Source organism: Dipodomys spectabilis, unplaced genomic scaffold (genome assembly GCF_019054845.1).
Source record: "Dipodomys spectabilis isolate Male_0828 unplaced genomic scaffold, ASM1905484v1 ptg000207l, whole genome shotgun sequence".
NCBI classification, from domain to species: Eukaryota; Metazoa; Chordata; class Mammalia; order Rodentia; family Heteromyidae; genus Dipodomys; species Dipodomys spectabilis.
Window position 1 is genome coordinate 12,669,653 of NW_024870884.1, and position 13,673 is coordinate 12,683,325.

The following is a 13,673-nucleotide window of genomic DNA, read 5'->3' on the forward strand; positions in this document are numbered from 1 at the left end:
GTAAAGCTGGTCCAGCGTATATTACCAAAGAAAGAAACCTAGTTTTAGATACCGTCTGCCAAGCCTGATGATGATTATTTAGTGAATCTGGTTTGTCTTTTTCTTTTTTCTTTCTTTTTCTTTTTTTGGTTAGTCATGGGGCTTAAACTCAGGTCTTGGGCACTGTTCCTGATTTGTGCTCAAGGCTAGTACTCTACCACTTTGAGCCACAGCTCCACTTCTGGTTTTGGGGTGGTTAATTGGAGATAAGAGTCTCACAGATTTTCCTGCTGGGGCTGGCTTCAAACAATATACTCAGATCTCATCCTCCTGAGTTGCTAGGTTACAGGTGTGTGCCGCTGGTGCCTGGCTTGTTAGTCTGTTTTTAAGGAACATATTAAGATGAATGCTTTTATGCAGTGGGCCACAGATATAATGGTTGTGAAGTCATTATGATAAAGATACAGTATCTGTGGACCACAAACATAATAGTTGTAAAGTTACTATGCTTTATATGTTTTAGATAATATGATTTAGATATTTTGTATAAAAGATACACATGCATATTCCATACAATACTGATGTATTGAGTTTGTTTGAATATCATTAACAACAAAAATATTTGATCAAGTATATTAGTAAATGATTTTATATTAAATATAAAATTAAATATAAAAATATACCTGTTGATCTACCATCTAGTATGGCAAGCAATTTAAGAGGCAAGTATGTGTGAAAAGTTCAGGATTCAACATAATTAAAAGCACTTAAAATGAATTCTGGGGCCATGGGAACTAACATGCACCAGAGTTATTCAGAAGTCTTCATAGAAGCAGGAAATTCTCAAATAGGCTTGTTAAAAAATTATTCTTGTTTTTTTAGGTACAATACTCAAAACATGAACAACAATACATATTACCAATGTTCAAAGCTGATTCGGGTAAAACCAGGATACAGTTGCATACCCTCTATTCCAGAGGAATTAGAAAAGCCAAAGTAATGGATAACAGAAAAGAGCCTCCATTCTTCAATGAAGATAACGTGGAAGCATTTTACTACAAAATTCCTTTGTATGATACCATGGAGCTCTTCATTGAAACATTGACTGGAACATGTTTTGAGCTGAGAGTTTCACCCTTTGAAGCTGTTATTTCTGTGAAAGCAAAAATTCAAAGATTGGAAGGTACTAGTCTTCCTTTACTTTTAAGGCTATGAAGATGGGGTTGGTTTGTTCAGATGTACAATAATTTTTAAAGTTCTTTTTCATGGAGACAGTTTCAGACATTTGACACTGAAAAAAATAGGCTAATAAACCCCCATGTTTTCCTTACCTTCCACAGTTATCGGCTCATGAGCTATTTCCTCTGTTCCTGGCTTGTTCCACTCTGCTCCTGTCCGCTTTTTCTTCTTCCTCCTCCTCCTCCATTTCCTTCTCCTCCGTGTGTGTGTGTGTGTGTGTGTGTGTGTGTGTGTGTGTGTGCGTGCCAGTGCTAGGGCTTGAAGTTAGGGCCTGCATACTGTCCTTGAGCTTTTTCACTAAAGGCTAGGACTCTACTACTTGATCCACAGCTCCACTTCTGGCTTTTTTTGGTAGTTAATTAGAGATAAGAGTCTCACAGACTTTCCTGCCTGACCTGGCTTCGAAATCATGATCCTCAGATTTCGGCTTCCTGAGTAGCTAGGATTACAGGTGTGAACTACCTGTGCACAGCTCTAGAGGTTTCTTTTGATTAACCTTTCTGGCACCATGTTAATGGTGTGAATATTTCAGAATGGTTTTCAGCATGATATTCAAGTCCTGACATCTTATATATATTTTTATTTTGAAATAATTTTACTTCCTTTTAGTGACCAGCTTATCTTTTATACTACTTTTCAAGGCCTTGTTTGTTTATATCAAATGTGGTGGTACTGGAGCTTGAACCCAGAGCTTCGTAGTTGTCAGACATATACTCTACTTGAGCTGTGAACTAGCCCTTTGCTTTGGGTATTTTTTATTATTATAAAGGTGATACATAGAGGGGTTATAGTTACATAAGTCAGATGAAGAGTACATTTCTTTTTGGACAGTGTCGTCCCTTCTCTCACTCTCTCCCAGTTTTTCCCTTCCCATTCTCACGCACAAATTATATAGTTCATTTTTAACATAGTGTCTAAAGAGTACCACTATTGCATCCATGTCTCTGCAGCTTTAGTTATTTTTGAAATAGGGCCTGAAATATTTGCCCAGGTAGACCTGAACCCCAATCCTCCTACTTAGGCTTCCCTTATGACCAGAATAGGTGTATACCACTATACCCAGGTTTTTGTTATTGTTGTTGTTGATCTCCACCTCCTTAGTAGGCTTGGGAGATTTTCTGAATTTGTTGGCTTACATTTACATAAATCCAAAGTTCCCTTACATAATAAGGATACTGGATACTGTTGTAATATCTCCTTTGTGATTCGTGAATTTGTGAAAAGTGCTATAAGTTTATTTGTGTTCAAATTAAAGTGTTTTTTTTTTGTATTTTAGAGATTTCTGAAATAAGTGGTATTTGTTGTTAAGGTCTGGTTTTGACCAAAAAATTAACTGTTTCACCATAATACTAAATAGATCTTTGCTGATGGAGTTGGCTGGAACTTCCTTGTACTTTGTAGGTGGTAATTAGGATTATCATCCCGCCAATTTAAGAATGGAACTGTAGGGAGATGGTGGGACCATTGTAAGATCAAGTAACCTGGTATCTGAGCTTCTGAATATTTGTGAATTCCTCTGTCCTTGAGGATATATTGAAGTTTGTGGCTGACTGAATCCAGTGACTACATTCAAACATTGATGTTGTTTTTGTCTACCAAATGGTATGAGATGTGCAATCCAATGAATATTTAGAATCTTTCTGCGTTTTTAGTTATATGATTGTATAATGCAGGAACATAAACCATCCCTACAGATAACCTTTTTTTTTCATTTCATGCAATTTAAATAAGCTTTGTGTGGCAAAAAATATTTTAGAACCAGGCCCCAGTGGCTCACACCTGTATCCTTGCCACTCGGGAGGCTGAGTTCTGAGGACCATGGTTTGAAGACAGTCCAGTTAGGAAAGTCGCTGATACTTACTTCCAATAAACTACCAAAAACAAAAAACCCAGAAATGGAATTATGGCTCAAAGTGATAGAGCCACTAGCCTTGTCCAATGGTCTCCCAAAGGGATAGGCTGCAGATTCTATCATTTTAGGGATGAGAACTTCAATTTATGGATTAAAGAGGCACAGTGCAGTGTATAGTATCTACCACTGATGTTCCATAGACCTTAATTCCTTCATAGTCCCCTTTCTCATCCTCACATCCCCTCCTATTCCTTTCCTACTTTCCTCCAGACCTTTGTGTAACTTTTGGAAATGCAGAAGCAGTGATAGTCACTGTGTTCTGGAGAAGACTTAAAACATCCTGAAAAAAAAAGTTTTAATCCTTCTCTGAATGATCTTTATACTTCAACCATGGAAGTCACTTGGGACTCACTAGGAAAACTCTCCAAATTAGAAAATGGAATGGAGAGATCGGAGGTGACTATATTCTGGTTAATACTTTGTGTTGTTCAGTCACATGGCTTTCTCCTTAGGCAGCGTTTTGGTGTGTTCAGAACTAGAGCCTGGTGGAGGATGTAGATGAGTTAAGGGCTATGTGGAGAAAAGGCTGATGGAGTTTAATGTGCCAGGAATGATCACACTGCAGCAACAGAGGGCTAGTGCCTTGAAGAGACAGGAGTATCAAAGCCACAATGCATAATTTCAGATTACTAACTGAGCATATTGCTTAATCTTTATTTTAGTTGTTCCAACTTAAAACAGAAGTGCTAAGAGTACTGGCCTCAAAGGGTGTTCTCAGGATTGTGAATTAATAAGCATAAGATGCTCACAAGGTTCCTGTATTCTCTGTCAGGGCAGTGGTTAGTCTGGGGCCTCATGTGCCCAAGAGAGTGAAGGCTGAACACCTAGGAAGAGATACAGCTGAATGCTGACTTCTGAGAGAAAGCACATTGTTGGAGTTTATCATTGCCTAGAGCAGTGCTGTGTAAAGGGGAATACTTGCCTTCCAAATGTGAAAGCAAGACAATGGAATTGGGAAAGAAAATGTGCCAAGAAATGTAAAAACAAAAAAGTAAATAAAAGTATTTGTGCCAGCAGATTATTTGGACATGCCTTGTGGTCTTGGCATGGCTGCCCTTATCGTCTGTGAATGAGATCGGATCGCTTTCCTGACCGCTTAGGAATTAGGGGACTGTTATTTGTTCTGGACAATTAACTATGAATGGAAAATTATTTCTGGGTATGGTGACTACTGCTTCAGCAACCCAGGTTCCCCAGGGACTGTAGTGAGCAGAGTCCCCTGCAGGCGTGAAGTGACAGGTAACACAGCAAGAAACCTTTGCTACTGGCTTTGGGAGGGGATGGCTTGCCATTCAGCGTAAGGATCCTTTTTTTTTTTCTATTGCTGATCATTGGTTATCTAAATACCACTTATTGAATTAGCTGAGTTTTTTCTCACTAAAGTAATTTGATACCCATCCTGTATTAAATCATTATATATAAACTATTACTATTATATATAATATGTAATATTTCTTTTTTTTTCTTTTTTTTTTCTGGTTCCAGAGCTTGAACTCAGGACCTGGGTGCTGTCTCTGAGCCTCTTTGTGCCCAAAGCTAGTGCTCTACCACTTGAGCCACAGCACCAATTCCAGCTATTTCTGAGTTTATTGGAGATAAGTCTCACAGACTTTCTTGTCTGGGCTGGCTTCAAACCCCAATCCTCAGCTCTCAGCCTCCTAAGGAGCTAGAATTATAAGCATAAGCCACGCGCACCCAGCTTATATATTTTATATACTCTATCTTATATATTATATATCTTATATGGTATATGTATATCTTATATATTAGCCAATCTGTGTGACTCTCCATATGTCGATGTTGCATCGTCTTTAGTTATTGATAGTCTATTAATGTTTTATTCAAAACAGTCTTATCTAAATAATTAATTATCTAAATAATTCTGTTAGTCCAGAATTATTTTCTATAACTTTGCCTGTAAAATTATCTGGGCTTGACTAGTTCTAGGAATAGGAAAAGATGGGGAACATTTGTGTTTGTTCTTTTTGTGCCAGTATTGACACTTGAACTCAGATCCTCAAGTACTTACTTGACTTTTTTGCTCATGATGGCAATCTACCACTTAATCCAATGCCTATACTTCCATTTTGTAGAGTGTTGTATTTTAATTTTTTTGTCAGTTGTGGGCCTGAACTCTGGGCCTGGGTGCTGTCCCTCAGCTCTTCAACACAAGGCTAGCACTCTACCAGATGAGCCACAGCACCACTTGCGGCTTTTTCTGCTTATGTGGTGCTGAGGAATCCAACCCAGCGGCTCAAGCATGCAAGGCAAGCACTCTACCACTGAGCCACCTTCCCAGCCCCATTGTATTTTAATTTTTATTTCTCAGTACTAACTCTAACAATTCTCAGGAATGCTTTTAGAAATCCCAGCAGAATGCATCACAGTGGTTTCCAGTGCTTCTTTGCAGTGCTTTGTTACAGCCAATTTCTATTCCCTAGCAAGTATTTCAGGCCCTTCTTTCAACCTAGCCTTGTTTCATTGTGAGGACTCTGTTACAGCATCTAACTTTAATAGCAGTGAACCTCACAATTTGTCCAAGGGGAAACATATTTTTCACTCCTTTTCTTTCATTGTTTCTTAACTCCTTTAAATTCTTTAACTCCTTAAATTCTTTTCTTATGTCTGAGTCCTCCTGTCACTTTGTTTTATTTTTGGTCATGGGGCTTAAACTCAGGGCCTAGGCGCTGTGTCTGAGCTTTTTCACTCAAAGCTTGCATTCTGCCACTTGAACCACAGTACCACTTGTGGTTTTCTGGTGACTAATTGGAGATAAGAGTCTCACAGACTTTCCTGCCTGAGCTGCCTTCAAACCATAATCCTCAGATCTCAGCCTCCTGAATAGCTAGGATTATAGTTGTGAGCCACCAGCAACCAGCCCTCCTGTAATTTTTAGCTCTCAGACATGTCTATACTGTAGCAAACTTGTTAACTACAATTTAGGGTTTTGTGGTGTCCCTGGCTCCATATTAGAGTTTCTGTTCTGGTGACTGTAATTTTCTGTGTTCACTTCTCTCTCCAATTTGGGGGGCAGCAGTTTGTTCTGTCATCCACACTCTCAAAGATCCAAGAACAGTTGATTTTTACATTTTTCTGCTTTTTAGTTGTTATTAGAATGGTATCGTAAGCTCCTTATATGCCAAACTAGAACTGAAACTTGAACAAGCCAGTCCTGGGGCTTGAACTCAGAGCCTTGGCACTGTTACTGAGCTTCTTTGCTCAAGGCTGGCATTCTACCACTTGAGCCACAGTGCCCCTTCCAGATTTTTCTGCTTATGTGCTACTGAGGAATAGAACCTAGGGCTTCATGCATGCTAGGCAAGCATTCTACCACCAAGCCACATTTTCAGCCCATCTTAGGCATTTTAACTGGATCCTTCTGGCACTAGGCTGAAGATAGTGCAAGAATTCAGGAAGAGGACTGAAGAGGCAACTGGTAAAAACATCTGGGTGAGAAATGTGCTGTCTTGGGCTAGGGAATGATAATCAGAGAGATGCATATTGCATTTGTGTGAATGGCATAGACACAATGAAATTTGCTGACAGATATTAGACGGGCATATGCCCAATAATCTTGACATCCATTCATGATTCTTTCCAGCAATAAATTTTATTGTAGTATTTGCCTAATGATAATTTTTCTGTTTGCTTTGTTTCCTCTGCATTTTAAAATGGCATTCTACTTTTAAGAAAATGCTCTCTTTTATCCCTCATGTATCTGTTTATTCATCCACTTATTTCTGTCAGCCTGAACTCAAGAATATGCATTTCTAATTGTTACTTACTGCTGAGACCTTAGATTTGACTCACACGATTTCCTTCTAGTTGGCCTATGTGCCATTTTGTCATTACTCAATCCTTGTCTTGATACCCTACCCCCTTGTCTTGATACCCCAAGACATTGCAGGTTCTTCATATATTCTTCATATGTATTGCAGGTTCTTCCCGTATTCCTGCCCTCAGCTACTTCTGTAAGCTTACTTTAATTGGAATGCTATGTAGAAACAGATCTAGGTGCTAAATGTTTTCATGGCTATTGGACAGCTTTGCTTCTAGACTTTCAATGTTTAGGAAATACACATATTTATTAAAACACACACTTTTGCATCTGTGCAAATGTATATTAACAATCATGAATTAATACTGATCCCTCCAATATCAAATCAAATTTTAGCTTTTTCTATATTTTAACCTCCTTTTCTGAAAGAAAATTGGCTCATAACAGATCTATTTATTTGCTCAAACTTGTACATAAACTAATTGAGAATTGCTAACCCAAATCCCTGTATGAAACAAATTTGCTCACAGTGTATTTGCATATAGCTCTTTTTGCCCTCGGCCTACAATATTACACTTAGGCTGAGATTAGGTTAATTTTTCTGTTCCCTATCCTTCTTTTGTGATAGTTATATTCATCTAGTATTGTTTATGTTTCATTTGAGATATGCTCTATTTTTTATTTATCTATTTATTTAATGCCCTCTTTAATTATCTATTTGGGGTAGGAGCTGAAGTGAAACATCACTGAGTGTGGTTCTGAGGCCTAAAGCTACATAAAACTCACTTCAGAAGTGCAGCTATCTTTCATCCTTACTACTCGTGCCCTCCCTTTCCCACATTCTTTCTATGCCATCCTACTCATCCACTATGGATAACCAATCTCCTTAGTTTCCAGTTTATCCCAGTTCTTATTTTGCCCAGGTAGGTAGATAGTTACTTATGTATTTTATCATCTTTCTAACATGAATAGTAATGTTATACTATAGCTAGTCTTTTGTGATTTGTTTTTACATTTAATAATGTGTCCCAAAATGGTTCGTAGAGATTGACTTTTTCCTCCCCCCTGCAATTCTATGGATTGAGCCCAGGCAAATGCTCTACCACTGGACAATTTTGCCAGCCCTCCACTTTAAAAATTTTTATTTTTGAGACAGAGTCCCACTATGCTGTCCAAGCCAACTTCCAACCTGTGATTCTCCTGCTCAGCCTCCCAGGAACTGACCATTAAAGACATCCATAACCATGCCCTGCTCACTTTTTTTAATCATAGCATTTTTCCTTTATGTCTATATAGACTCTTGTGTGAATATATCGTTTATTACACTGTTTACCTATGTATACCATTAGTTTGTTTCTAGTGTCTTACACTGTAGACTTACCTTCAGGGTTGATTGCTAAAATTGGGACTGCTGGGTCAGAAAGAGAATGCATATGTAATTTTGTTAGGTATTGTTAAATTTCTCTCTATAGTGGTTCTGCAGTGTTCTTACAACAATACATGAAAATATTGTTTACACATATCACTGCCCTTAGCAAATATGGTCATAATTCTAAATTTTTACCAATATTATGTGCTCTAATTTAGACTTGTGCAATTATGGGTGAAATTGATACATTTTATTTGTATTTTTAAGAACCACTTTTCTTTTATGGTGAATTGTTTGTTTATGCTTATTTCCTATTGGGCTCCCACATAACTATTCACCCTAAAATTCATTCTACAATTTTTGATTGGCTAGTGCTGGTACTGGGGCTTGAACTCAGAGCCTGGGCACTGTCCTTTACTTTTTTTCCTCTAGCACTCTACCACTTGAGCCACCCCTCTACTTCCAGCCTTTTTGGTGTTTAGTTGGAGATAAGAGTCTCATGGATGCCTGTTGGGGCTGGCTTTGAACTATGATCCTCAGAGCTCAGCCTCCTGAGTAGCTAGGATTACAGGCATGAGCCACTGGCACCCAGCATGGATTGTTGTTTGTTGTTTTTTTAATATCGATAAATATTGAATTTTGTCAAAGGAATTATCATCATCTCTGGAGAGGAAGACATCTTTTATACCTGTAGTCTGGTTTTTAGGGAAATGCTTGTCCTGGAAGTTAATGTATCTGGCTTTAGTAGGGCAAGAGGATAGTTGAGATTTAAAGGCAAAGGTTAATTTTAGTAAGGGTTCCATGTTTAATAACTAGAAATCCAGCAACCTATCTGAAGGCAGAGTTTTATATATTTGATGATCTTAAGTGCTAGTGGTACAAGGAACCCTCACAGAGGGTGATGGTCCCCACAGAGCATGCGGATCCCCACGGAGGCAGACGATCCCACGGAGGCCAACAATCCCCACGGAGGTCGACGATCCCCACGGAGGTCAACGATCCCCACAGAGGCCAGTGATCCCCACAGAGACCGACAACCCCCAAGACCATGCCCACAGACGATCCCCGCGGAGGCCACCATACCCACAGAGGTCAACGATCCCCACAGAGGCCAGTGATCCCCACAGAGACCAACAATCCCCAAGACCATCCCCACAGACCATCCCCACGGAGGCCAACAATCCCCACAGAGGCCAATGATCCCCACAGAGGCCAATGATCCCCACAGAGGCCAATGATCCCTGCAGAGGCCAGTGATACCCACAGAGACTGACAAAATCCCCAAGACCATCCCCACAGACGATCCCCACGGAGGCCAATGATCCCCACAGACGCCAACGATCCCCACAGAGGCTGAGGATCCCCACAGACCATCTCCACAGAGGCCGACCATCCCCACAGAGCATGAGGATCCCCACAGAGGCCGATGATCCCCACGGAGACCAACAATTCCTATGGAGGCTGAGGATCCCTTATGGAGGCCGAGGATCCCCACGAGGCCATGCTGTTTTGTGTTGTCTGCCAATGTTTTGTGTTTTTAAGCTTGTTAAATGATGGCCAAGCCCATTAAAAGTGATTAACAGAAGCTGGTTCTGAGTAGTGTTCTTACTCTTCAGTACATCTCTAAAGTCTCCATTACAAATACTTTGCAGTGTTTACTAACTGTAAACACAGTTATTTAACTATATTGCTTTATCTACTTATGCTAATGAAGTCCTGTAAGTTTGAAAACATGACCTTGATGAATTTAGTTTTTTAATATAAAAACACTTTACAGCTGGGCGCGGGTGGCTCACGCCTGTAATCCTAGCTACTCTGGAGGCTGAGATCTGAGGATCAAGGTTCAAAGCCAGCCCGGGCAGGAAAGACCATGAGACTCTTATCTCCAATAAACTACTAGAAACCGGAAGTGGCGCCGTGGCTCAAGTGGTAGAGCGCTCGCCTTGAGCTGAAGAGCTGAGGGACAGCAGGGGAGTCAGTCGTGGGGCTTGAACTCTGGGTCTGGACGCTGTCCCCGAGCTCTTTAGCTCAAAGGGAGCGCTCTACCACTTGAGCCATAGCGCCTCTTCCGGTTTTTTGGTGGTTTATTGGACATAGAGTCTCTCAGACGTCCCTGCCCTGGGCTGGCTTTGAACCTCGATCCTCAATCTCAGCCTCCTGAGTAGCTAGGATTACAGGAGTGAGCCACAGGTGCCCAGCTTACATTGCTTTGCTGTTTGTTTGTTTGTTTTTGCTTTTTGTCGATCGTAGGGGCTGAACTCTGGGTCTGGGCACTGTCCCTCAGCTCTTCAGGTCAAGGCTAGTGCCCTACCACTTGAATCATAGCGCCACTTCCAGCTTTTTTTCTATTTAATGTGATGCTGAGGAATCGAACCCAGAGCCTCATGCATGTGAGGCAAGCACTATACCACTGAGCCACCTTCCCAGCCCCTTACATTGTTTTTAATGAAGCAAAAAAAAGTAGACTATTCCACTTGGGAAATTGTGTGCTGTGTGTGTATGTGTGTGTGTGTGTGTGTGTGTCTGTCTGTCTGTCTGTCTGTGCTCAGCCTTCAAATCCTTTGGCAGTCCATGATGATCTTTAACTATCAGCTGGCGCTAGTAAAATACAACCTTCAGACAGCTGCTTTTGCCTTATGGAGAGTGATTCCCAGATATGGTTCACCAAATAGGTTTTTTTGGGGGGCAGGGGGTGGCGGGCAGGGGAGGTAATCACTCCTCTAACCCACCACATAGACTCTGTTATGTAATTTCTCTGGTGTCACTCCTGTGAAATGAGGATTCTGTTTATGTTCACCTCACAAGTTATTGAAGTTAAACTGTAAAATTGTAACATAAGCCAAGTGCATATAGCAGTGCTTATAGTTGTAAAAAGGTAATACATACTATTGGTACTCTGATTGCTTACTTATAGTGTTATAAAGAAAAACAGAGAAGGCAGTATGGAGACATTTGAAAAGGTTATTCATAAGTCTATATCCATTCGATTTCCTAATAAATAATGATCACTTCCTGACTAATAAAACCCCAAAAGGATAGGAGTTTCAAAAGTGCAATTGATTAAAAAATTACTGTGTTAAAAATCTAGAATCTGAGTTTGTATTTCTTAAAACACAAAATTTGAAGGCATAGCTTCTAGACAGGTATTTCTAGCATTGAAAATTAGCCATAATATAGTTTCAACACTGATAACTAAATGCAAACTAAATACAACACTGTCTTCTAGACCTTGCATCTCAAACTCTTCAGGACTGTTTTGTTTTTAATAAGTTTACAGTTTTTTTACCCAAATTATTCATTTTTTAGGGTTGGAGTTACTGAAACATACTCTTAAAAAGCAAATGAACAAAATTTCTATGATTCTGTAAATTTTAGCACATAGCATTCATTTTAGAAGTGTGTTTAATTCAAACATGTACTTAGTTATTTAATGAAATAAGCTTTGTATCATGTTGGAGATGCTAATTGAATTTTTTTTAACATTTTTATTACCTTCCCCTAAGGTATTCCCATCTGTCAGCAGCACTTAATTTGGAATAACATGGAACTTGAAGATGAGTATTGCTTGAATGATTACAAGTGAGTGTAACCTCATATTAGTTACTACATGAACTCCATATCCTTAGAACATGCCTCCTAAATACCTCTGGTCCTAGATTTCATTACAAATTCTGAACTGTAGATGTGTTGTCCCGGCACCCCATCTTCCTGTGATCTTTGTCCTTTGATAATTATATTTTACCTTTTCATTTTTTGTGCGTGTACAAAATGGTTTTTGCTCTGCCTTTTTATGTCTTCCTATTAATGTCTTGCCTTTTTTGCTTCTGTCTTTGAATATTGGTCTACTATGTTCCTTTTATTTTCATTTTAGATATGAGAGAACAGCCCTCCACCAACATGTATTAAAATCTCCTGTTAGTAAGAGATACTGCATGCACCATTGATTACAAAAAAATACTTTCTACCTCTGATCTTTCTCTTTCCCCTCACAAAATTCATTAAACTGAAGAAAAAAGAGCAGAAGAGTGAGAAGTGATGTGGAATAGAGAGAAAGCAATGGGAGTCAGGAGACTTGTTAGATTTGTTGATTTCTATTATTATTATTATTATTATTATATTGAACACATCTCCTGTTTCTAAAACTCTGGATGTTGGACAAGCCTCTTCTCTTTCCTAGGTCTCCTTTTCCTTCTATGTGGAATGAAGAGGCTCAGCCACACAATCACAGAGGTCCTTGCCAGTACCTTTGGCTGAGATTTCACATAATAGTTATACTTTATGAGAACTTCTTAACCTTTTAATTATGTATACAAGTAAATGCATTAGCATCTCATGTTTCTTCATATTTCTGTATCTTTTTATATTTTAGAGAATGGGTGCTATGCCTAATAAACCAGCAGGTAGTGTTTCCTTTAATGCTGAATACATTGTGATGATAATAGTTTTTGTATTAATTGTGCACAGCATTTCCGAAGGTTGTACCTTGAAGCTGGTTTTGGCTATGCGTGGTGGACCTATAAATACCAGAAAAGGTAGGCATATATTAAAGCAGAACAATTATATTTTTCAAGAAGTTTGACAACAAATTGACAAAGTAATGTTCAAGTCAGTGTTTATTATAGCCTGTGGTTATAGTCAAGCTCCCTTTTGGTGGTTAAGCCTTTGATTGTTGTAGGCATTGTTTGTTTTTTGTCTTTTTTCTTTGTTTGAGACCAGGACGATCTACCACTTTCGCTGGCTTGGCTAATACTCTACCACCTGAGCCACACCTCTAACCTCTTAAAGCATTGGTTATTTCTTTTCTTTTTAGGCATTGTTCTTTAAACTTCAAATATATAAAGGCATAATTCTAAAATACATTCCAGAAAAATACCATGTTTCCATACTGAGTCCAATAAGAATTAAAAATAAACATCATCAGTATATGGAAGAAAAATGGAGTGACACGGTATAAAAATTGTTATTGTATTTGGGTTCTCATCTTTTTGTTTTTTCCTCCAGTACTGTGGTTTGAACTCTGGGCTTCATGTTCTTGCTCAGCTTTTTTGCTCATAGTTGTCACTCTACCATTCGAGCCACTTCTGATTTTTTCCTGATTAATTGGACATAAGAATCTCTAGGATTTGTCTGCCTGGGCTGACTTTGAACTACAGTCTTCAGATTGAGATCTTGATCAGCTAGGATTATAGGCATGACCCACTGGTATCCAGCTTTATATCATTTTTGAAAATTTTGCTGAGTCTTCAATACCTAAAATAATTGAAGTAGAAAATTCCAAAATTGCCTATTTACTTGATTTGTGATACATTTGGCTTTTTTGGATATTTTCCTGTCCTTGAAACTCTTCTAATAATGTGGGTAGTTCATTCATTCATTCAACAAATGCACAGTGAACA

The 13,673-nt window shown here is 39.0% G+C and overlaps 1 protein-coding gene across 6 annotated transcripts in view; it reads left to right on the forward strand.

The window, feature by feature from the left end:
* The window catches only part of Zfand4 (zinc finger AN1-type containing 4), a 46,996-nt gene that overhangs the window by 5,582 nt on the left and 27,741 nt on the right, over nucleotides 1-13,673 (forward strand). For 5 of the 6 annotated variants that reach the window (XM_042696547.1, XM_042696548.1, XM_042696549.1 and 2 more), the window contains exons 3-5: nucleotides 862-1,162; nucleotides 11,781-11,856; nucleotides 12,742-12,809. In XM_042696547.1, the coding sequence (XP_042552481.1) occupies nucleotides 901-1,162; nucleotides 11,781-11,856; nucleotides 12,742-12,809 (406 nt within the window). In that variant the 5' untranslated portion in view covers nucleotides 862-900. The remainder of the gene's footprint in view (nucleotides 1-861; nucleotides 1,163-11,780; nucleotides 11,857-12,741; nucleotides 12,810-13,673) is intronic. The other variant, XM_042696552.1, reaches the window with a different exon arrangement.